Genomic DNA, 25,477 nt, shown 5'->3' with positions numbered 1-25,477 from the left:
CAATAAAGGAAAACTTTCATCATTATTTACATGTGCTGAATGTAGCCCTTTCTGTATGGTAAATTGGATACTGTCTCTTTCGTTTGGCGATTGTAACGGCAAGGTCGTAGTGAGACCGATTTGACGTGAACGAAGAGTTCTAGTTGTAACACAATAGATAAATTTCAGGTCTTAACTAAGGCATAAGTAGTATATAACTCTATATGGGACTCTTACCAACTCGAGTGCATTTAATACATATATATATAGTGGAGGATTCAATAATGGCCAGTTTTTTAGTTAATTCAAAGAAAACAAGCGTTCCATATTTAAATTTTACCGAGGCATCGCTTTATCATAGAGAACAGACGTTCTTCCCATCTCATAATAAACGTCAGTGTCATCTGTCACGGTGTTTCGAGATGGCGAATTGAACAATGAATAAGTAAGTGCTTCTACGGAAAAATTAAATTTTAAAGTGTTTTTCATGAAAAAATTTCCGTTGTGATATTTGTAACTAGATTTGCCAAGTCGGCCATATTGTTCGACGATGTTAGCGAGTACGTTTCATGTGATAGATTTTTGTGAGTTTTAAAACGCCAAAGAAGCAGTTGATTTTCAAATAAAATTTTATAAGGCAATTTTTAATTTTTTAATATACCTTCCAAATATCATTTTCGCCATTTTGTTATTATCGTGTTTCAAAGCGCAAGTGAATGAGTTTCTATCATCTCGTCCGCCCGTGATCACGCTCGCTGCGAAGTAACCGAGACGTCGGGAGTGTGTAGCTTTAAAAAACGAAATAGCGCGGAGTCATCCGAAAATGTTAGTGACATTTTAATGAATACTCGCGAAAATCTCAGATCTCATCATGTGAACTTCCGCTAAGCGCTCAGATACAACAGCTTCAAATGGCAGGAAGGTGTGCCTTGCAACCTGCGAGTAGTAGACCAATCTACTCGCAGAGGCTTCACTCACAGGCGAAGATATTTTAGATTCAGAGTGAAAATGAAAAACAAGTACAGGTGAAAAAGAAACACATGACCTTGAGCCTCTAGAAGCAGCAAAATGATTGAAAAATTACTTCCATATATATATAACAAGTAAAAAGTATACAAAAGAAATTGCTCCTACAACAAAAGACGGTAGACAAACAACAGACTATACGAAATAGTGCTCTCATATTCTTAGTTCCGTCCGTAGTCCCAACACTGGTCTTAAATAGATAATCCTTTGCTAGCTCTCATTCCCTCTCTCCATCAGCGCAGACCCCTTCAGTCATATATTGTACGCTGTCACATACTCGGTAATTAAATATTATCTGTATATATGAGAAAAATAAATTGAATGTTTGTGTTCCCCTCCTAATACTCATTCTATTTTTCTATGAGCCTTATTTATTACTACCGATTTTGTTAAACAACATGGCGGCGCTGTAAACTCAATAGCGACAATATTTTTTTTTATATTCGTATATTCTGTAAATATCAAACCGATGATAAGTTATCTGTGTGAAAACTTTTTTTTATTTAATTCTAATATAAACTGTTTTTCATATATTTATATCGTTGATAATATTTTCAGTCGCTCAATGTCTGGACATAATTTCCTTATCGTTCATAATTCTTTCTTACCTGAGCCTTGTAGTTTTTTTATTGTGTAAACTATGCTTAAGTGTTGATAATTGTATCCTACACCTTACATATGTATATATGATGAGTAACTATGAGTAACTATGAGTAAATATTTTGGACACATGATATATATCATTTACTCATAGTTTTTCATAGTATACTCGATATACTCATACCGTACCGTGACTTCCGCTGTGGTCTAAACATAGTATCAGGATTTCCACAGTAACTACAAGTTATAACCTTAATGTACATCACTATATGTCTTACAGTCATATCCGGCGTAACACGAGTTTTGATCGCTCACGTGAATACTGTCAGTTCGAAGGTTTCCAGTGAGAAATCCTAATAATTTAATTATTATCACTTCATGTCAAACTTTGTTATCTTTTGTAACATAATAAAGTCAATACCTCTCCCTTGGGTTGTATTGTGTTAGTAGTAAATATATATATATATAACTTAACAAAACCCAAAACCTTCAAACTTACAGTCATTATGTTAACAATCAAAACCCTTACTAAGCAATTTGTTTAGTAAAAATTTGAATTTTCAACTCACAAACCATCAGTATTGAGTTAATTCAGCGAATAAAGAAGAAACTGAAGACTGATTAAATTTGATTTACTACAACACTGTCGGTATTCGAGTTGGCAGCTCAAACCAATACTAAGGACACTGCTTCCACTTAAAGCTTGCTGTGGGGCTCGTTACCAGAACTGTTTAAAGAGTTATTTATACCAAGTGCACGTTCACTATAGGTTTTATTTTAATTATTAACCGACTAAGTAAAAGTAAGTTATGTGACAAATTAATATATATATATATACACCAGAACAAATAAATTTCATATTTTCCGTCTGTCTGTTGTGTTGTTCCAGATAATATCTAAATGGCACCAACACTTTTCACTCTGTAAGACTACTTTGTATAAGAAAAATATGTAGCTGTATTATAAGCAGACAAAATGGCGGGTCGTCCCTGTATACAGGGTGTTTAAATCATGTAAACGGTTAAATTCCTCTCAAACAATCCCGGTACAGGTCCCTTAATGATATCTATTACTCTATTCACATATATATCCTTCTGAGATGTTCGGCTGTTGTGATAGCGTTGCACTGAGGGCAGATCTTCTTAGCCCTTAAAGATTGCAGCCAACAGACCTGTTTAATGCGAATATTAGAATCATATAAAAGTTTTTGAATTTGGAATTATGGTCACAGATAAATTTAACATATAGCAACCAACGGTCAGCGCCATCTATCGCCTGTTTTACAGTACCTGATACAGTACAACTGTTTTAGATGTTCCCACAGGAAGTGCACGAATTTTCTGAATTTATTATATGCTTTGTTTTAATGTGGCTCCTAAGCTACATACTAAAAGTTTTATCGGAATCCGTTCAGCAGTTTTCATGAGAAATTGCAACTAAGTTCAATACATCCTCACAAACTGGCACTTGTGTCATATTATTAGGATTACTTCCTTTCTCTCTCTCTCTATATATATATATATATATATATATATACAATATACCAACCTCACAATAAACATGCCAGCATTGTATTGACACAGCGGGAGACGTGTACCCTCCAAGACATATGAGACATTTGGCCTGAAAAATATATTATATTGTAAATTATAGTAGTTAAATTAAATAATAATGTCTCATTAGATTAAATTTATTATAATCTATGTATAACTTTATTTTTTTATTATCTGTACGGTATATTTAAGTGTAAAATATAATAATATATTTAGTGAGCACACATTTAATTTGAACCGAACCTTCAAATTCCCGAACGCACCCAAAGTGACGTCACATAACATCCGGTTTGCTCACTTTTACGCGGGAAAGTATTTAGTCTCTACGACTTGTGTCTTTGTAAATTTAATTTAACTTATCGCAGTTGTTTCGGTTTAAGATAATAATGAGTTCGTTCTAGTTAAGGTTTGATATGTTATTTAAAACTACTGGCGTTATAAGACAACTGGTTTTTGATGATTTTGTTAGAATCCTAATCACATATATAATCAATAAACCTCACCTCCAATGACGAATTCTGTTTCTTTTCCAATTCTTTGATTTTCTCTTTCAACGCTTGTATCCTGGTCTGGAAAATATTGTATCATATATTATGAACCCGAGCAAGACTTTTGGTGACTATAGACAGAGCTGCTAATGTTATATGTGTGTGTGAGACTCGTGATTGTGTGTGTGTGTGTGCGTGCTTGATGTATATTTTACATAACTTGCTATAACCCAAATACATTTTATACAAACAATAAATGTATTTGGACATTTTCTCTTACTTTGTCTGTGTTTTTCACACGCATAGATTGGAAATTCTATCATAATGGCATACAAACTTCTGGTTTATGTACTAACCATTATCATTATTATATATATATATATAATTTTTGTATGCTTATATATAAATCTCTTTATTTTTTATTTTTTTTCCTTCTCTATTTCTATTGTACATCCTCCACGCTTTCTCATCTAGTTTCCTTTATCAATAGGGTTTCTAGTAGAGATCTCGTTTAAGAGATAAGTTATCCTTTGTATATCACTTCTCTTTTGTAACTAATTTTGTAACTCTTGGTACATAAATAAATAAATAAATAATCATGTTATGAGTGAGGTAAATGTCACTATTCGTCACCTCTGCGCTGGCCTCGACTAAGCCGTTCTGTTTCGTCACTACCTCACTGTCGGAATCTCTCTCCCTCGGATCCTCGGCTTCGGGGATGTCAGCCTGAAGAATGAAATAATCTAAGCATATTTTTCATAGTTATATTTTTAATTAATCTACCCAATTTGAAATTGTGCGTTTAGAAATCCGAAATTGCAAACTACCCTCGCGATTTACACGTGCACATTTTTCTGGCTTTTTTTTTGGTGTGTGTAATCTATTATCACTTCTTTTGATTAATTTTATATTTTGTTCTGTTTGAGTAACAGAAACGGGGACGTCTTCACTTAATATAAAGTTATTAAAGATTCAAGAAAATGCTTTAATAACAAAACACTACAATTTTCACTGTTTTATTTCTTTTTCATATTAAAATTTTTAATCGACTAACACGGACCAAGACACCGGTGCGACCTCGTGTAGTATAAAACAACTTCGTCATATCTGTCCAGTGTGAGCTGAGCCTTATGTCACCCAACATACCTCTGGAGCTATCCTGGAGGGCGAGTACTGCGGGGGTCCGTATAATTCGGCGTCCTCGTCACCGTCCACGACCTGGATATAAAGTCTGCATGTTGGCAATTTTGCGATAGTCTTGTAGTTGATGTAACGAAAAGGCAATCTAGTATATATGTATTGTAGTATTATAATTTACAATTAAATCATTGGGACGAGTGTACAGCGCTAAGTTCCGATGGCGACTGTCTACAGAAATATATAAATTTATTTATTTAGTATGTAACATATCGAATATCGGTTTGTTTCTAAGCGCCGATATGGAATGTGATTTTCGCTTACGTTAATAACATCATAATATATAAAACGTAGGCACATAATCTAATATTAAGAGCTTACCAGCGCCTGATCAGTGGAGGCTCTCCTTACACTGGTCCCGAGGCGGCCCTCCCCGTCCTGGAGGGCGGCGGCCCGCACCCTCCACTCACCACACCACTGGTACTCCGAGCCGAAGGTAGACGGCTCATCGTTCTGATAGTCAGAGCATAAAAGTCTTAATACTTGAATTGAAATCAAAAATTAGTAAATACACTGTTGTAACAAAAATAAAGAGGAGCTGTATTGACTAAGGCTAAGAGATGAATGTCGGCGGCCGAGGTGTGGAGTGGTGTGATGTATCGTGGAGGGGAAGAGTGGTGGGGAGAGGAGAGGAGAGGAGAGGGGAGGAGAGGTTATTTAAAGAGCATGTTTGGATGTAATTATTCATTACGAAAATTGAAAATAAACAAGCGATTTACGAATAAGACGTTATGACTTAATTATTTCCTTTAAAAAGTAAGTTGTGTTTTGTATTTAAAGCAATTCCATGAACTAATCACCGTGTTAACTCAGGCCGCGATAGCTCAATTAGAAAAATTACTGAATTCAAGATTCCCAAAGTAGCAGGTTCTATTCTGCTTGAAATTGTATATTTTTTTTTCTGATAGTAATTCTAATGGAGGTTAAGAGCATGTATTGGAGCCATTTGATCTGAATAGATTTCGTTTGTAAAGGAGCCATTTTCTATCGTTCATCTAGCGATATTTATACAGTAATTAACATGAAAAAAAAGTGCTACAAAATAGAGAAACATGCAAACGAAGCAGAATGTAAGTCTTTTCTGTATTAGCTACGGTTTCGGTTCAGAGATTTTCGTGTACACATTACATGAAAGGAAGTTTTTTATTATCTTAACCAACGTAAAGCGCACGATACGGTTCATTTACAGCGATCAACGCGAGACGAGATGAAAATGTTTGTCTGATAGATGCGGTTATTAAAGTTAAATTTACCTCGACGTCAATGCTGCCGTCTTCGGAGCTGGTGTCTGGCACATCTTCATCGAGTACAGCCCCGGTTCGCTTAAGGCATCTGAGGGCGTGTCTCTGAAGCCTCGACATGGGGAGGAGTTCGTTACACACGGGGCACTCGCCCTGTTGGGGCGGAGGGCTACGACGGCGGGCTCGGAGTCTTTTGAGACGGTTTGAATGGATTCTCTGACGGTAGAATAGATTAAAATATAATTATTACGCGTATTTAACTTATAAATACCTATAGTTTATAATGACTATTTAGGTTTTATATAGAATTCTTATTCAATACAATGAAATTGAGCTTTTCTAATAAACTAAATTAGATACTTTTTATTCACAAGTTCGAAGTAATCATCGACTAAAATAAATACAGATAACAAAACCACTTCGTGTAGATGCTGTCCTCAGACAGATTAACAAATTAAATCCACTTTTACATCCTAAATAAAATAATATATTCAACAGTTTATTTAGTTGGAATTGTACTACGATTGGGATGATTTTTTTGTTAATAAAAATATGCTCTCACTAATCGAAGGCTCAAATTATATAAATATTTTTGAAGTGATCGGAACGCTGTACTGGCGACTCGGGTCACTCATCCACGGAGATGATCTCAGGAACCGGATGTACGGACGAGACGAGATTTTTATGTTCGATAGAGCAGTTATCTGGGATGATGAGATCTAAGATTTTCGCGAGTTTTATTCCTTTAAATGAAACTAATATTTTTCGGATAAACAACGCGGATTTTTATTATTTAAAAAACTACATAATCCCGACGTTTCGGTTACTTTTCAACAGCCGTGATCACGGTTTTTTAAATAATAAAACTCCGCGTAGTTTATCCGAAAAATATTAGTTTCATTTATCTGGGATGGTGTTTATCAAAAAATTTAGATCGGAACAGCAATTTTAATTTTAGGGCAGGAAAACGGCTCGGCACCGAAACACTGAGACCGCTGCACCCGACCTGCACGGATAGATCTTTTTCGAGCGAAACGTGAAAGATGGCTAAGGTGCATGTCGTATTTTTACGTTATATCTACGTTGTTACTGATAATAAAAAAATAATTCGAGTAGTTTTAACAAAAACCAAAACATAGTCATTAACTTTGTCAACCATGTGAGTGGCGAGGAGTGCTTCTAACGGAGCGACTGCCGTCTGACCTTCAAAACCTCGTTTTACGGGTAAAACCAGGAAAGGAAAAGATAGAGAAGGGGGGAAAGTGGTTAGGAAGGGGAATGGGGGGAGGTACACGACACCATCTTCATGGACTGCAGATGAAAGATGAAATGAAAGCAGATGAAAGTGGTGGCTCGAGGATCCGGGGTCGCGTACCCGTACGCCCAAGACAAAATATCGGCAAAATACTTAGTAGGACACCCTCTGGATATACAGTCGTATATATTCTCTCCTGGTGCTCGTGACCGGAAGCTGACTTGTGCTTACAAAGAGTAACAAAATTATTTTTCACTTCATAACCCTCTTTCGTCTCGCCACAGTCCGTAAATATTTAATATACCATTAAATTCACGTTGGGATGGATGACGGGAGATTTTGTGAGGATTAATTGCAGTTATTAAGTTAAAAAATGTACGTTGGAGTCCACAGAGTGTTTAAGAGTTAATTGTGGGCGCATCTCAAGAGTAAGAGGGGGAAAATTTTTATTATATATTATATACTAGGTACCAACCCCGGCTTCGCACGGACTCTTTACAAAGAATATAAAATAGCTTATTTAAATGATTTAAAAAGTAATTTGCAGATACTGTTGTAGGCTTGAAAACGAAGTAATTTTTTTGATAGGACTTAGTACCGTATTTATGTAAATAGCTTTTCAATAAACGCTTTAGGAATGACAATTTTCATATTAGTTGTAAAATGGATATAGTATGTTATCTTTAAGGTATAGACATATGCCACCGCGGACTTTTTTGCAGACCTATATAAGATACAAAATTCCACCATACATTATTCTGCTATATGTCAAAGACTTAAGACAGCGTTTTCGTTAAAAGCTGTCAGACGGCTCATGTTTTCCCAACATCTTAGACAGATATCGTTAATATACACACAAGTAAATACAAAACCTTAACACATTATATACTACAACCTTCCTCGAGAATCACGCTAGCGAGTGGTGATAGCTGTTTGATAATCGGTGCAGTAGTTTTTCCGTTTATAACGAACAAACAGACAGACGCGGCGAGGGACTTTGTTTTATAATATGTACGGCAGCAGTTAAATGTGTTATGACACTTCTCTACAATATCTCTGGACATTTAAATGAAACTAGTATTTTTCGGATAAACTACGCGTGATCTATTTTTGTAAAAAACTACATACATATGACAGAGACGAGATGACAGAGATGACGAGACATCTCGTCTGCCCGTGATCACGGTTGCTGAAAAGTAACCGAAACGTCGGGAGTATGTAGTTTATTACAAAAATAAATCACGCGTAGTTTATCCGAAAAATACTAGTTTCATTTAAATGAACAAAACTCGCGAAAATCTTAGATCTCATTATCTCTGACCATACCTCAAGGGATTAGCGTTTTAGACGTGAACAGCATCCGTGTCTTGTTCACTGTTTTCCTCACAAATATTTGCCCATCAAACGGAACGGAATAAATAGTATGCAGTAGTGCGAATTTATTATTAAAATTACAGGTTAAGAAAAACCTGGTTGTGTTACTAGTTTTTATTTGTTACTTTACTTTGTTCATATGGACTTTGGCAATGTGCTCGGGGAAATGTATGCTGTCAATATGTGTGAGCCAACCGTCAGCGCCATCTATCGCGTGTCGCGTTACTTCACAATGCACCTGTCATGAAGCGTTCCCGGGAACTACACGGACTGAAGATACATTATATACTATGTGTTATTCTTATATCTAAGCAACATTTATCATTATTTTCATCTATTTTCATATTATTTAGTACTTCAAACAAAATAATACGTCAATAGCTATAATATGAGACATAATTATCTTTCCTATTAAAAATATTTCAATATAAAAAATGTAAAGTTCTTTCAATCTAAAGCTCTTGTGTAAAATTTTGACCGTGCTGTATCAAAAGCTAATTGTTTTGTTAACAAATATAATGGCTTACTTAGAAAACAATTCAGCAAAGATATATATATATATATATATAAATTAATATAATAAAGAGAGTTATTCAGTAAAATTTACTAATGAAATCGAATAACAGAACATAAAAGCTAGTTTGTATACATTTACAGCCCCCGCTGACGACTCCTGTACCGAGGAACTTTAATGAGACCAGAGAACGACTGAGATCCATACTGAATAAGAAGAAACAGGAGTGTAAAACTAATGTAAGTATATATATATACATATATATATATTAAAAATTGTCTAAATCTGTTGTTAATGAATGTTTATTGTATAGGATACCTATAATACAACTATGAGTCAAAAATTTGGCCATATTTTTTAAACCTCAAATAAAAATTGTTTTTCAACTTCAAATATAAATTAGGTCAGGCCGTTATATATATCATTATAATACTACTCTTATATAGAGATGATAAAATGCTTTTTTTAAATTATTATTTAATTCGTCCATTATATTCAGACGGAACATATTTGATTGTTCGGTGAAATGCACAACGCTAATATTAGTATTGCCAATAGAAAACCTTTTTTCTTAGATCTAGATAAAAAACTATTTCAGATCTCACAAATAGTGTCTTTGAATATCAATTACTACTTCGGATTTAAGTATCCTACTAATAAGAAAATTATATAAAAAAAATAAAAAATATGAATTTGTAAGTTAAAAATGAAATTTGAAGCTGTAAAGAAAATTTAAAAAACTTTGTTTATGTTATGTATAAACTAATCTGAACTATTTTATTGACATATTGACATCTTACATACCAAAAATGGAGGGAAATATAAATTTGAAAATGGAACAGAATAAAAAAAGTTTGTTTACAAACCTGGTAAGCATCACTGCCCGTACAGCCAGACACATCAACTTCCTCTTGGTTATCAACACTAGAACTGGACCCGGGCATCGGGTTGGACCCGGGACTGTTCGAACTCAGTTTCCGCTTAGAACTAGCACTGGACAGTTTATTTAATCTCTCAACTTCTAACGCTAAATGACTCTCCAACTCTCCCTGGCGTATCGTACAACTGCATACCGGACAATTCGGCAGTTCTGTAACTTTTTTCCTATTCCTAACACAGTTCAATATTATGTTGTCCTCGTAACCGAAATTTGAATTAGGTGTGACACCGTTTGTACTTTCATCCATATTAAACATCACCGCTGGTAACATTTCAACTTGTTGTTGTTGTATAAATCTAGAAACATCACAGTTTTGGACGAATAAAACCTCGTTTTAGTGATGTGACAACGTCCGTTGAACTTTCACGGTTCCGTTCGAACTCGTCTTGTTTACGCCGATGTCATAATACTTAATTTACAACAATGATCATTTGTGAAACAAAAATAAATAAAGCGTTTGGGCTATTTTTATTAGATCGAAAGTGACGTTTCAGTTGTGACGTTAGTTTGACAGGTGACACTTCGCTTTATAGTTTATGACGTTTCTAATATAGTAAATTTTTTATTCTGGATATTAATAAAAAATATTAAATATATATAATATATTTATAAGAATTTTATTTTTTTTTAATTTTATCTATATGTTCAAAAAACTGTACATTTATTCTATATAAATAAAAAGTTGATGCAAGAATAGCCATAGACAATACTAAAACTATTGATGTACCTTGGCATCATAATGCGAAAGCAAAAACAATTATGGTATAATAATTAATAATGAAAAACATTTTAAGTCATATATATATAATTACACTAAATACAAGGAGAATTTTTCATAGCACAGATACTTAGTTACCAAGCAATTTACGAATTCACATTGTTAAAATTTTCTACGGATATTTCCAACTTAATAGAGTAGATGCAACTCGGAAAAGTGACATTTGCGATGAGAATGTTAGGTAAAACATTGTCAATAAAAAAATCTTTAACTCCTTCGTGTTTTCTCAACTCAACATTATAATTCGCCTAACAAATAAAACTTTGAAGTTGGCAAAGGTATACCACGATTCATCCAGGTGAAGAAGACGAAGACCTGGAACTTCCTCAGCGTTTGTCGAGACGCCTAGACAATACACGACAAATGTTATTGCCAAGATAAGTCACTTGTCAAATACAATATACTACGCACGGAGAGTTAACAATACATATTACATATATAGCAGACTGTAAACTGTCCGTATTACGTTTAACGTTTGAACGTGTAGTAAGGATAAATAAAACAATATATATATGTGGTATCGGTTGTATTATCTGTGGGTTTCTTCCTCTTGGTTTTGGGCATCTTGAGGTGGACGGTGTTGATGTGGACCTTGAGGGAGTTGGATTGACTGAAGCTCTTGCTGCACAGGTGACAGGCGTAGGGTCTAGCGCCAGTGTGGACCTGGAACATAACATGAACGACATACTTAAGTAGCGTTGTAAAAATTTGAGTTATATTTTGTAGGTCGTTGGTAGAACAAAGAATATTTGTAAGGATGTGTGTACACTGCCTATATTTGGTTAATTTTCAATTTTAATCATATAATACTAATATTTTCGTTGACTAAGTGTCATTTTATTACTAAGACTGCATACTGTCGACGTTTCAGATACTTTACAACCGTGACCACGCAGACGAGATGTAAATTATACTGAACAGATAATGATGAAACTTTCCTATAATGATAGTTGAATGTTATGATAACAATTAAGACATAGTATATAATACATCGTTCCACTCCATGTATGTAGTTCTTATAAATGTCCGTACTATACTATCGTTCGAGATTTGTTTTTCAATGTCCGGAGTTACTTCCGGTAATGTCCTACAAAATGGCTGAAGCCAGTATTTGTAGTTTTCAAATAGAAGTCGACATTTAAATGTTGCCATTTCAAAATAACAATGATTCAGTATTAATTATAATCAGACATAAAAATAATTCTAATGATCATATTGTATTATAACCAGTTAGTAGATGGCGCCACTCGTAACATTGTCTCACCCTGTAGTGTCTGTTCAGTGCAGGTTTCTGGCTAAAGGCGTGTCCGCAGAGCGCGCACACGTAAGGTCTTTCGCCCGAGTGGCTTCGACTGTGGACCCGGAGGTACTCGCGGCTGGAGAAGGTCGCGGGGCACCGGTCGCAGGGGAACGGCTTCTCACCGGTGTGACGGCGCTGGTGGTAGCCGAGGGTAGCCCGGGACTGAGGGTAAGACTCTTGTTACTATATATATTATTTGGATGAGATTATGCAAGATATATAGGTAGGAATAGGTACATTAGTTTTATTCCAGTAGTATACATATATATATATATATATATATATATATACATATGTATTTAACATTCAACTCACAGTACACTTTTTACCGCAAGTCTCACAGACTATGTTCTTATTATATTTGATTCCCAGATGGACTCTCTTTATATGGTTCTGGAGCTGACTCCGGCTGGAGAAACTTGCTTCACACTGAAAAGAACAAATATATATACATATATTACCTCACAATGGACATTTATAATGAACGCCTGACAGAAATCTAATAGCAAATGCACATAACGTAATGTTTGCCTTTATAACAATAGATTTTTTTTTATTTCTTATATTGTATGAACTGTTTGATATTCTAATTTTTATTTATATTAAAATTATCAGGATATAGTGAGAGGCTGTGAATCTAACTTGTTTGATAAAATACGTCTTAATATTAGCTATATATATATATATTTCATTATTATTTATATGTATGAGCCGTATTTTAAAATCTGTTATTTTTCCTGGTAATCAAGTAATAAGTCGGTAATCATCCCGTAATATGATTACCTGTTGGCAGGAAACCTTGAAGTCGCTGGCCGTCTTGTAGCTCGGGTCGGCGCTCCGCTTCAGCTGGCGCGCGTGCGTCCGCTCGTGGTTCAGTTGATTGTTTGTTTGTTGGTCACACACCTTACATCGGGAACTGAAAATCAATATTCTGTATAAAGGCTATATTTAATTATTAAGAGTGTTTTATAATATAATAAGCGAAAGTAAGTCTGTCTGTTTGTCTGTTACGTTTTCACACCAAAATGTTAAACCGATTTTGAAGACTTTTGGTATATATATACAAGTTTTTGACCGAGACTCCGTCCGCGTGAACAATCAGAGCCGCTCTCCGCCACTACGGCCACTGCTCCCGTATTTCCCGGCTGTATCCGCGCAGTTCCGGGACCGGGGTGAAGATGAAATATGTTTATAACCCGATTACTTTAACTATAAAGCTATCGGGATACAAACGTGGTGCCCAATTTAACCGGTGTAGTTTCGGGATCGGGATGAAAGCTAGCCTATGTCCCTTTACACGATTATATATATATATATATATATGTGTGTGTGTGTGTGTATACATGTACTTACTCGTCGTTGAAGAGTGTGTGTTTGTTCGTTATCAACAGATGTCTGGTGTAAGCATCTATATTAGTGAACTGTATATCGCAGTCCTTGCACACGCAGTTGGGGGGAGGTTCTGTGTTATTCTGAAAACCATAAGATAAGAATGAACCTATTCGAGTATGTTACTAACAATAAAATATTAGGGAATATCAAAATATCTATGAGCTGACACCATCACACTGTGAATAAAGTCTTACTTTGAACAAAGCAAACTATCACCAACCTAACCTAACAAGCAATCCAACCTAACCTAACTCTACCAAACGGCCCAAATGACCTCCACCCATCTCCCAGACCCTATCCACCCACCTGCTCCCTCCGATGAGACTTGCTGACGTGCATCATGAGCCCTCGCCTCTTGTAGAAGCTGTCCCCACACTGCCTGCACACGTGATCCCCCGCGTGGAGCTTCCTCATGTGCGTCAGGTATGTACTTGGCTTGCTACAATCACACACACACGTATACATATATATATATATATATATATGTGTGTGTGTGTGTGTGTGTGTGTGTGTGTGTGTGTAAGTGTTTATTACACGTATATCATGTGTGTGTGTGTGTGTGTGTGTGTATTCACCTGAATGTGAGCCCGCACAGCTGGCAGGCGTATGTGTGTCCTTTGTGCCATTTCTCGTGTTCCACGGCTTGATTCCTGTAATATAATATCTGTTATCACGAATACAGAGCTTTAGGAAGTATCGGGACTGGACTTGCTCGGTCTAAGGACAGGCTGCCTGAGTTGTCTTTACTGCGTAATGTCTTTTTTTATTCCTATTCCCTCTAACGCGGTCACAGACTTTGTTTGCTTTTTTAATCTTTCACACTAGTTCTCGCTTCCGCTAGCGCCTTTCGTTCTTCATGCTGTCTCTTTCTTTTAAAAGTAACACAATTCCAGCATGCCATGTGTGTACCTCAATAGCCTTGTCATGTGAGCGTTCGAGATTACTTCATGTATTGTAATGTATAACTTATTTATATGTAGGTTTTGTATTTTTTTTTTTCGGTGACTATTTTTTTTTTTAGTCAGCCTTGTACATTTAATTTTAATTCTTTTTCCACAGACGATATGACCCAATCAATTTGGATCGTTACATACAATCACAGAACAGAATATTTTTTACAATTGATAGATTATATCTGATAATTAAATTTTTAAACGGATCACTACAGACACGACGGTTTCTGGACGGATTCGAGTGGCTGACGTCGCTTTTATTAAACAGCCGAAATAGAATTTTCTATTCTTCTATGAAATAATGTGTATTTATTCAAATCTAATTAAAAAAAATTGTCAAATTTTCGCAATTCGAAAATAGAATTGTTTTTTGGCGACTCTTCCAATCAAGATCTTAAATTGGAAGTCGTATAGCGAAAACAAAAAAATATATATTACAGATATTTTAAACTGTTCCCACATTTAATGGCCTTTGTCAGTTATTTTTCTACGAGATGGGTCCTATCTGGTTATGTAAATTTTTCATGAAAGTTGATGTCTTAAGTGACTCCTGGTGTTTTGCTGCTCCAGGGTCTCAGGGTCCGGGGCACTTTAAGACCTGCTATGATTTGACCACTGTCTTGACCGAACAGACAAATCTCTCTCTCTGACTGACCACGAGTGTTTTATTTCTATCCATCTCTCTGCTTTATTTGTTCCTTCTTCTGTTTTTAACCCCACCAGTAACAACAGCTTTGATTGGTTGATATTATCTTTTTATATTATCTTTTCTTTCCTTTGTCAAGCGCGATTCTTGTTACACCCTCTTTAATGGTCATTTCAAGTAAAGAATCAGAATGATTCCCGACTTGAAATATGAGTAAGATATTACTATACTTGAGTATAGGAATTACTCACGCCTTAGCATTTAAGGACTTGCTATATACATACATATATGTGTGTGTGTGTGTTTGTACGTGTGTGTACTAATGTGTACCTTGTATGAGCTCTGTAGGGACACACGTCACACTGGTACCTCCTGGAGTGTGTGGATGCCGTGTGCGCCCTCAGGGACTTGGTGCTGGGGTAGCGGAGGTGGCATATACCACACTTGTACGGACCGCTTATCTGGTGCAGACCATATAATTAATATTATACATATGGGTGGATCGTCAGATCCAGTCTAAGATGACCTCTGGTGGTGGAAGGGATATTCCCACTATATATCAAGTCTCTGAGTTTGGGTTCCAAATATATTCTGATGATATATCCGTGTATCTCTTATATATTAGTTCAGTTTGGATGGCAATGAGAAAGAAAAATAGTCTGAATGTTTTTTGACCGGTCATAATGGTTTAATTTTTATTTAAATTATTGGAAAAAAATATTAAGTTACCTTATCGTGTTTCTCCTTGTGTTTGTCAAAAGCGGTTGGGTCAATGAACCCCTTGTAGCACAGATCGCATTTGTATGGTGAGTTAGTGTAGTTCTCAGACTTGGATCGCTCCATCATCTCCTGGAGCTGTTCCTCGTGGCTCAGAATTATTTCCTTGGCGTTGATTATTCTTTCTAGAAATGTTAATGACACTTGTTGAAAATAGTTTAATATTCAAATATATATTTGGAACACTCACACGCACGTACGCAAATACATACACATATATATATATATTTGTATAGCCCCCCACACCCCTTATCACCAACTAGCAGACATATTTCTTGAGCTACTCAGTCTTACAGACAAACATTCATTTAATTTATTTAGTACATTATGAAAAAAGTTATTTCCGTTAAACTTTTTCAGGTAGACTTGGTTTAAGAAATTAATATCTTTACTATGAAGCATCTTATAAAAAGAGACTTATATATTTTCCACTCTTCTTCTCCATTTGGTCTACTGGTTCTTGGAGTTAGCACATACAATCAAACAAACACACTCTTAAGCTCTTTTATGGTATATTCCCTCTCCCTCTCTCTCATTCTCTACAAGCTAAAGCTATCTCTCTCTTACATCGAATTTACAGATATCTATATTTAAAATATAAGTTTTTGTATAACCCCTCTCTCTCTCTCTCGTCCTCTACAGCCTACAGGTATCTCTTTCTAACATCACAAGTACAAATAAATCAAATATTACTGTTGCTATATTCCCCCTCTTTCTTTCATTCATATGTAATCTATCGCCATCTCTTTCTAACAGCATTGAACCCACCTTTCCTCTTGCCGACTACATCCTTGTTCTTAGAACTGATATTCTTCAGTGGAATGTCATCTTCGGAGTCGGTCTTCTCGTTGGCTTCTGAATCATTTTTTGTATGAGTTTCCACATCACTTGTATAAATGTCTGGAAAATATAAACATATATAAAATTAAAGTATGTCAGTCTGTTTGTTACATATAACTACAGAACAATTTTGACTAAATTTCGTATTTTGTTAGCTTAATATAAGAAATAAATTATCATAAAACAATTCCCTATGTAATTAACTTGCAAAATATTTGTTTTACGGGTTAAGTTAAATCGGCACATTAACTAAAATAAAACACATTACATCAAAGGTCCCGACATGACAAACATATCTTGACCTACCTTCGACTTCCCTCTTAATAACTACATCGCTGACTCCCGATTCAAATTCCGGTTTTATATCAACGGTCATTATATTTGACTTGCTCAGCCTGAATGTATGATGTATCTGAAAATTAGTTAAATATATATATATATATATATATATATATATATTTTTTTTTTGTTATGTATAAAAAAGTATCTTTTTTTAAAATAATATATCCTTATATCAGTTCAATGATAATCAATTGATTATTTCTTGCTCAATAGTATAATAAAACGTCACTATGTTTAAGAATCAGTGACACACACACACATTGAGGAGTGTTCACGGATTGACGTATTGTGTGTGTGTGTGTGTGTGTGTGTGTGTGATGTTTATTTTATATATGTGTGTGTCAGTCATGGCACTGTGTGTGTGAGCGTGTATATGTGTATATATATTGTATTTCAAACACATTTTATAAAATATGTATCTCTATGAAAATCTTATATACACTTTGTCTTTGTTAAATACACGTACATCATGACAAAACCCTCTCGACAAGGTATCCAAAGCTCTCCCATCACATTTCCTTAAGTACTGTACATAAAAACACTGCTATCTAGCAGAAAGCCAAAATCATTAGAATATTGTTTAATTTTCAATTTTCATATGTATGTTTAACTCGTAACTTCTTCATATAAATATGTTCCTGTAAATATGAATGTATGTCTGTATAAATTACGACATACCTCCAAAACTTACCTCAATACTAGCATTGGCATTCTCCTTTAACACTTTCTCCGACCATATGGCCTGTTGTTTTAGTTTTCGACATTGTCTCAATACAGTGTAACATAGAAAACAGACATACTGATGGACATCTGTTGTGAGTATCTGTAAATAAGGACATTTCTCAATATATATATTTATAGTGTTTGTATAGCAAAGGTCCATTAGTATAAAGCCTTGAGAAATCCTACTTTAGAATTTATACTAAAATTAAATCAAACATATACACACAAAATACAATTGACTATTTAAATTGTTATAATAATATATATTTTATGTATTTTTTTGCTAATGTTAAGTTATAACATTTAAAAATATTGTATATTCTTTATTTAAAAGTATAGACTTATGACCGATTTTTACAGGACAGAAATTCGTTTTCCCGAAATTAAAGACAATTAAGAAATTAATATAGTCATAAACAATAAGCAAAGGCATTAATTATTAATATTTTTTTATAAAAAATATAAAAACTTTTTTGTTATATGTGTCAAAATTAAAACATAACATGGGATGTATAAACACATTACTCGAACAGCGCGTGGATTACTTACTTTGATGTCAGTTAGTTTCTCGTATATTTCCTGCAACTCTGTATCTGTTATGAGGTATAATTTACTTTGAGAATATAAACATATCCGACATAAATTTTTATCCGTGACCTCCATCGCATTTAATTATACATCAAAATTATTGGCGCTATTTCGTAACTTCAGATCGATGCCGGCTTTTTTGCAGGTTTTACTTAAAAGTTAAACAGCACTTCATCGTTGGTCGTTTATTTAAAATATTGATTTTGCTCACAAATCCATATTTACTGTTGTAAAATATTACTAATTGATTCTCATTTCATTTAAAATATGTATGTAAATATTACATGTCGGTATATTATCCGACCGTGACAATTGTCAAACAAAAATAAACATAAGGTACTAACAAAAAAAAACAATACAATGAATTGTTCTTGAAGGATATTGCATAGTCTATGGAAGTTTCAGGGTTGCCGTATACAAAATCACAAGTTACCGTATCTCATGAAAAGTATATGAAAAATCGCGTTATATTATATCGATATTTATTGTTAAGAGGAAATTATTATAAAGTTACATAGAGTTAATTAACTGTAATCGATATAGTAAACAAATAATAATAATAAAAAATGATAGAGTGAAACTAAAACATTATGTTTTATTCTTCATCGTAATATTTGGATATGTTCACGATCCTCAAATTCTTTACTAACAGGAGAAAAATAAATTCTTAAATTTTTTATTAGTATACTCTTTATACTTATGCTTTATATTTCTTGGAGTTGGCGGACCATAAAATTTTTTCACTTTTTATACATAATACAAGTAAGATAAAATAAAAACTATAATGTTTTGACAGTCACATAATAAACACTCATATAATTGTTCATATGTAATAGTTACGGTCGTATTTCTTCCACACAATACTCAAGTAACCCGTTCAATAAATAAAAAAATTAAAATATTTTAAATGTTTCGATTAAATGAAATCTAAGTACATAATTTTGAATTTATTTTGTTTAGGATCAATAAACTATAAAATATTTAAATTAAGTTTTATTACAAATGACCAAGTAAAAATCAAGTCAAACGTATATTGTATTATATTTAAGTGACTGATAACTTAAAAAATATATAAAATAGTATGTATATTTCTGTCTCATTCTTTACCGGCTTCATTCTACACATTTTTGTATTTGTGTCTCTTACCTGTCGTTTTTTCCGTTGCATCAGGTTTGAAATCACAACGATTCTAAAGAAATTTCACTTCAAAACTTAATCTTGAAAAAATTTTCTTTAAATCCTGAATTGTGTTATCTACAATAGTATTTTTTATTGTATTCTTGAAATCATTCAATAATTATAAATACGTAACATTAGTGTGATGGAATTATATAAAGTGGCAACCGGAGGTTCCAGGAAAACTACGAAACTACTTATATGTATATTATAATAAGAATTACATATTAAAACTTATAACCTATACCTAAGACTACATGATTGGCCCGATGTTGGGACAGCAATCCCATTCCATAGCTTGTGTGGTATCAGGAAACTTCTGGTTCACACGGCTTGGTGTTCGTTCTTCGGAGTCAGCGGCGTCACTCGTTATATGATATTTTATCCATACAACGATGTTGCCCCGGCGATGTTCATTTATTTTATAATATGTAGCGCGTACGTAACAATGGTGAAAATATGTTAGTATTTTGATGCTCTCATTTAGTTTATTTAAATGTTAACCAACATTATAGATATCAGTGCTCACATATATAATTTTATTCGTGAATGAGGTCATTAATAATATATTACAAATAAATCTATTTACGCTTAGTAATATAATCGGTGTATCGACCAAAACAAGCAGTCGCTGTACAATCAATAGTAAAGCTTTGGTGATTTCTTAGCGACTAGCGAGTGGTATTTATTTCCTGTCAAATTGACCAAAAAGCTGTTAGCTGCGGCTGGGCGATAATATTTTCGTTGACTTGCCGGGTGGAGTCCTGCCGCTATGTACGATGTCTTTTTTTGGTACACGTTGGTATGATGTCGCGATCCCGGCGTCTCTTAAGGAAACTCTAGGACGGTAATGATTTAGCCTTTATCGTCTTGAGGTACTCTAACCGGCGTATTTTCTTGGCGATTTCCAGTCCGCATGGTTCGCATAATGAGGTAAGACTTTCGCGAGCATTCATTTAAATGAAACCAATATTTCCGGATGACTATGCGTTGTCGCGATCATATTTTCGTTGTTTTTTGATAAAAATCTTTTACTTAATCTTAAACGGGATGAAATTATACATCTCTGTGAACTCTTGTATTGATTTATGTGTGAAATAAAGTATGTACATATGTAATACACAAGTCTATCTGTTGGTGTGCTAAAGAATACTGGAAAAACAAAATAATATTAACTGATTTAATATTTTGAAAATACTACGTACGTACGTTTTTAAATACAATATTAAATAAATATAATAGATGGTCCTGTACTACAATAATTCTATATCCGGGAGTGGCCGGTGGCCATTTATATCAATTTATAATGTATGTGTGTACACAAGTTTCATAACAAATACGTCTCATATATATCGGGTATTTCCCTTCTACTAACTATTCGCTTCAAATCTCTACCAGCGAAATATTATGGCATCAACGAGGGAAATAACGGTCAAAATGTAGACACCATACATAAGTTGACCTTTCCTACGGATTTTATTCTAGATTGTGTTATTCGGATTTAAATTTCATTGTCCTCTACTTTATCTATGATTTGCAAATTGATTCAATGAATTGCGGTATATTTTATTTATAACAAAAAATCGAGTGAGGGTTGTATAAAATACTTTTCATTTTTAAAATGCCTTAACGTCGTTTATAAGAACGCAAGAACGAAGTTAAATAATTTAAATAAATATTATTTAAACCTTGTTTCGGTAACTATAATTAAAGTATTAATTATTAAACTAATTACTTATACTTGCATCATTACGATAACAAAACATCGAAGTAAATTAATTTTAAAAGTGGAACTTTGTCATGTTTTTAATTATCAAAATTGTTATTGTTATGGCGTTACTTATCCGCATTTTTTTACAAGTCTATTCTATTCTATTATAGTCTAGTTTATTGGCAGAATAGTTACAATATTTAGTTCTACCTTTATCTGTATGTAGATTTTTTATGTCATATTAAATTCAAGCCTTTTTATCGCATACCGTCATCATATTTTTTTTAAATAAATTGATTAATGTTCCAATAAAAAATACAATTATTGTGAAATTTAAGTATGTATAAACTAAATAAGAATTTTGTATAGTTCATAATGTTTTCCTTCAATTTAACGAATTGGTAATTTATCACAACCACCCGTGTTTATGGGTGTACACTAGTAATATTGCAACACCTGCGTTACTGTCACAAACAATTTATATAAATAAATAGTCGCAAATGAATATAATAAATATTACAATAAAATAAATGGCTACATTAATGGATTTGCCTTTAAACGATGTATCATTAGTATGTCGCAGTTGTCTAGCCGCTTCTGGTGATATGAAAAATATGACGGAATGGGGATACGCTGAAGATTTTTATAAATTAACCAACATACAGGTTTGTTTTTAATTTTTTTTTATGTCGTATTCTGCCGAAATGTATAAAGAGTTCCTAACTAATACACTAAAACCTTTTTAGATAACGTATATTTATTTAATTAAACCAAAGAGTTTTTTTTTTTTTAAATCTTAAATATAATATTAAAGATTTTAAAAAGGGACTCGGTTATAGTTTTACGACATTATAAAGTAATACACAAGGAAGCTATACAAACGTAATTTTTTTTTGATTTTTGGATGCTTTTGTAATATTGAGGTGATTTTAATGCACAAAATCTCTCTATTGTAATATGTATGTCTATGACAAATCTATGTATCTCATGTATAAAGAACAATAAAGGGCCAAGGTATGAATAATCTTGAGCTCTGGCACATGTTTGTCCATCAGAGAATTAATTGAAAGCCAATTTGTGAGGCTCGGCTTTCCTTAAAGAGGCACCCATGATAGAACTGTGACCTGGGACCTGAATTTGGATAGTACCTTCACATATATATGTCTATATTTACACACATACATTATATTACAGATAAATCGATCGGATAATATAACGGAACTGCTCTGCACCAGTTGCGAGGGTCTGGTTCTGAACTATAGGAGTTTTGTGCAACAATGTCGCCAGTCCGATCGCTTGCTGAAAGATATGAGGGTACAATATACATATAAATAAATATATAATAATATAAAATCAACGTGAAGCCAATGATAGTATAGGAAATGTTGACGAACTAGCTTTTCAAGTTTTTTTTATGTATTAACAGTTTAATTTTATTAAATTTAATATTTTTTTTTTCTTACTTTTAGTTATTTTAACAATTCAGTGTTGGTTAATTCTAAATATATGTAGATATAGTTTATACATTTATTTTTATTTAGAGACTTTTTGTTATAAATTTAATTAATATCGCTCAAAGATTTTTAAGAATAATCTTTTAACTAAGCTGGCCATGTTTTTTAATTGAGTTTTAAATTTTTTTCACAGCAAAAATCACTTACACCGAACACCAAAAAGGACGTAGAAGAGAACTCAATAGCATTGGAAATAAATGAAAATGAATTAACATTTAAAATAACAGCCCCGGACATGGAGTCAAAACTATACTTACCATGCAACCAGTGTCGCGACACATTTGTGAAGAAGAACGACTTGATCAGCCACATGGCGAAGAAACACAATACTCATGGCAATATAATTATAAATATGAAGTTTTTTTGTTCGTTTCCCGATTGTCCCTACAATGTTCTATCCGGTAAAGACAAATACTTTTCCGGCAGGAAGTATCTCAATCAGCACATTTTCAAAGTCCACAAGGCTAAAAACTTGTTATGTCACAATTGTGACCTAACATTCAGCAGCGATCAGGACTTCAGACGACACCTGAAGACCTGCAACTACATCTACATCTGCAAAGTCTGCGACATACAGTATAAGACGAACGAAAAGCTACTTGTACACTTACTGAGGAAACATCCAGATTTGCACAAACAGTACAAGATTGAGCGGAAAGCGGAGAAGCGGAAGATTGAAATTGAAGAACCAAAGAAGTTAAGGGCCCACAACGAAAATCCCGAACTGACATGCGATAGTCCCAAGCGGTCATTCGCGACACAGACGTTCGAATTAAAGAGGCAGATAAAAAACGATGTGACGTTGCCCTCGTGGCTGGCCGACAAACAGGATGAAACCAAAAAAGACGAAATATCCACTCAAACTGTGTTCGAAGATATCCTGTCTGTTAAATCACAGAACAGTGAGGACGATCTTTTCTTCTCGGAGACGGTATCACTATCTGATATCCAGACTCAGACGATTCCCTTGGAATTTGGACTCAGTAGATCAAACAAGCAAACGATCACCTCAGAGACTCAGTCCCCAGATCTGAGCATGAAGGAAACTCAAACCTGCCTCTGCTTATATGAAACTCACAAACCGAATAGATGCCTTGAGGGCATTCCGTCAAATTCCAATAGCAATTTCTGTACACTCACGAGCACTGAAACACAGACTCATAGATTTCATAGTCAAGATAGTGATTCGTTGATGAGTTTCACTTCCACCGAAACTCAAACCTGCTTCGACGATTTGAACAAATTATGACATTGGTTTTAACTTTTTTTTTTGTATATTTGGACGATATGGTCGTGTAGTGATGACAATCCAGGATTACTTAATCCGTGTGATAATTTACTTATTTTTATGACAGTTATTATAGATTTAAGTACAAAAATTATATAAATAATAATATGTAATGTATTTAATTTATAGGTTAAGTTTAAATTAAGATTATTAAAATATAAAACAAAGTTGTGTTTTCTTTGTTTTGTGCATTCACAAAATAACATAAACATAAATATATATATATTTATGTTAAAGGTGGCAAACGAGCAGACGGCCTACTTGGTGGGCAGTAGTGACCGTCGCCCATGGACATCCGCAACATCTCCGTTGCGGATGCGTTGCCAACCTTGTTTTCTTAGGAATAGGGAAGAGTGGGAATAAGGGAATGTCAGGAAAAACGTAGGAGTAGGGAAAGGGCAACTAACCAACTCATCGGACGAAACGCAGCCATTACAGGCTACTTCGCGCCGATCTTCTGTGACAGGGTGGTACCCTGTGGAAAAAGTCTTATAAATTCTGATACTAAACAGCTAACTGGGTATCAGAATTTATCAGTTAAAAAACTATTTATAAGATTGAAAAAAATTTTCTGATACAGATTTCTATAACAATCTATCAGTTATGAGAATTTATGAGACCGTTTCCACAGGGTGCTCCACCGGTCGAGCCAGCCCAAGTTCGATCTGTAGTAACATGACTAGAGCTAGGCTCTACTTACAGATTACACCCACACACACACATATATATCATAAGTTAGTTAAAACTCTGTTATTTTGTACAGAGTATTCTCACAAGACCTTCAAAACTCATACTCGTAAATATGAGAAAAAACACTTAAATAGGAATATGTTTCGACTCCTCGTATGATTTGTAATATAGATTTTTTACGTAAAAAAATATTAGACGAGCTTTGAAAGTAAAGTAATAAACATTAATACTCTTTGCTTTACCTTACTACATGTGACGAAACGAAGGTTTTGTTTGTTGCTACGATTGCTGAGTTAATAAAAAATAAACTGATATTGAACGTAAGAATTCAAGCAATATCTTAATTTTTGGTAATCGGACAGTATTTTAGAATAAAAAATTTAACGACATGTTTTATATCACATATTCCATATTTAAATTTCAACATGATACACCATTTTATTCTATGGCGCGTTGATAAAAAGATTTTTAATAATTTTAAGAAATGATTGTTTATATATGGCAATTATCGACTATTTTTGTTTCCTACTTCCGGATAATTTACGAAAAGAAAACGAAGTTTGCAAGTGTGTATAAATTCTAAGTTATTATA

General features: G+C 33.9%; 3 protein-coding genes across 3 annotated transcripts; 1 reads left to right on the top strand and 2 right to left on the bottom strand.

Annotated features, from left to right (window-relative positions):
- Positions 1-2,071: 2,071 nt before the first annotated feature.
- Positions 2,072-10,665, bottom strand: LOC133319871 (E3 ubiquitin-protein ligase RNF220). Its single transcript, XM_061525826.1, has 8 exons — positions 10,094-10,665; positions 6,097-6,300; positions 5,165-5,296; positions 4,793-4,864; positions 4,280-4,372; positions 3,662-3,727; positions 3,154-3,228; positions 2,072-2,776 (listed from the first exon to the last, which is right to left on the bottom strand). The coding sequence occupies exons 1-8, from the start codon at positions 10,436-10,438 to the stop codon at positions 2,684-2,686; spliced, it is 1,080 nt and encodes a 359-aa protein (XP_061381810.1). The 5' UTR covers positions 10,439-10,665; the 3' UTR covers positions 2,072-2,683.
- Positions 10,666-11,398: 733 nt separating this feature from the next.
- Positions 11,399-18,854, bottom strand: LOC116776151 (zinc finger protein ZFP2-like). Its single transcript, XM_061525893.1, has 13 exons — positions 18,468-18,854; positions 17,887-18,018; positions 17,160-17,265; positions 16,782-16,913; positions 15,966-16,138; positions 15,567-15,697; positions 14,213-14,287; positions 13,944-14,076; positions 13,599-13,717; positions 13,029-13,161; positions 12,561-12,674; positions 12,210-12,407; positions 11,399-11,608 (listed from the first exon to the last, which is right to left on the bottom strand). Exons 1-13 carry the CDS (start codon positions 18,579-18,581, stop codon positions 11,414-11,416), a joined length of 1,755 nt encoding a protein of 584 aa, XP_061381877.1. The 5' UTR covers positions 18,582-18,854; the 3' UTR covers positions 11,399-11,413.
- Positions 18,855-21,850: 2,996 nt separating this feature from the next.
- Positions 21,851-24,362, top strand: LOC116778521 (uncharacterized). Its single transcript, XM_032672547.2, has 3 exons — positions 21,851-22,058; positions 22,588-22,707; positions 23,041-24,362. Exons 1-3 carry the CDS (start codon positions 21,924-21,926, stop codon positions 24,154-24,156), a joined length of 1,371 nt encoding a protein of 456 aa, XP_032528438.2. The 5' UTR covers positions 21,851-21,923; the 3' UTR covers positions 24,157-24,362.
- The last annotated feature ends 1,115 nt before the right edge of the window (positions 24,363-25,477 follow it).

Source organism: Danaus plexippus, chromosome 31, assembly GCF_018135715.1.
Source record: "Danaus plexippus chromosome 31, MEX_DaPlex, whole genome shotgun sequence".
NCBI lineage: Eukaryota > Metazoa > Arthropoda > Insecta > Lepidoptera > Nymphalidae > Danaus > Danaus plexippus.
The sequence above is the reverse complement of the archived record's forward strand: the minus strand, read 5'-3'. Positions and strand labels throughout refer to the sequence as shown.

Excerpts from the sequence above, each read along its gene's own strand:
- LOC133319871 (XM_061525826.1), bottom strand. The coding sequence starts at position 10,438 with ATGTTACCAGCGGTGATGTTTAATATGGATGAAAGTACAAACGGTGTC. Across the intron at positions 5,297-6,096 it reads ACGGCAGCATTGACGTCGAG|AACGATGAGCCGTCTACCTT; the intron begins GTAAATTTAACT and ends TCTGACTATCAG. Across the intron at positions 4,865-5,164 it reads CCTCCACTGATCAGGCGCTG|GTCGTGGACGGTGACGAGGA; the intron begins GTAAGCTCTTAA and ends CTTTATATCCAG.
- LOC116776151 (XM_061525893.1), bottom strand. The coding sequence starts at position 18,581 with ATGGAGGTCACGGATAAAAATTTATGTCGGATATGTTTATATTCTCAA. Across the intron at positions 13,162-13,598 it reads CACACACTCTTCAACGACGA|TTCCCGATGTAAGGTGTGTG; the intron begins GTAAGTACATGT and ends ATTGATTTTCAG. Across the intron at positions 12,675-13,028 it reads TCAAGGTTTCCTGCCAACAG|TGTGAAGCAAGTTTCTCCAG; the intron begins GTAATCATATTA and ends TGTTCTTTTCAG.
- LOC116778521 (XM_032672547.2), top strand. The coding sequence starts at position 21,924 with ATGGCTACATTAATGGATTTGCCTTTAAACGATGTATCATTAGTATGT. Across the intron at positions 22,059-22,587 it reads ATAAATTAACCAACATACAG|ATAAATCGATCGGATAATAT; the intron begins GTTTGTTTTTAA and ends ATTATATTACAG. Across the intron at positions 22,708-23,040 it reads GCTTGCTGAAAGATATGAGG|CAAAAATCACTTACACCGAA; the intron begins GTACAATATACA and ends TTTTTTTCACAG.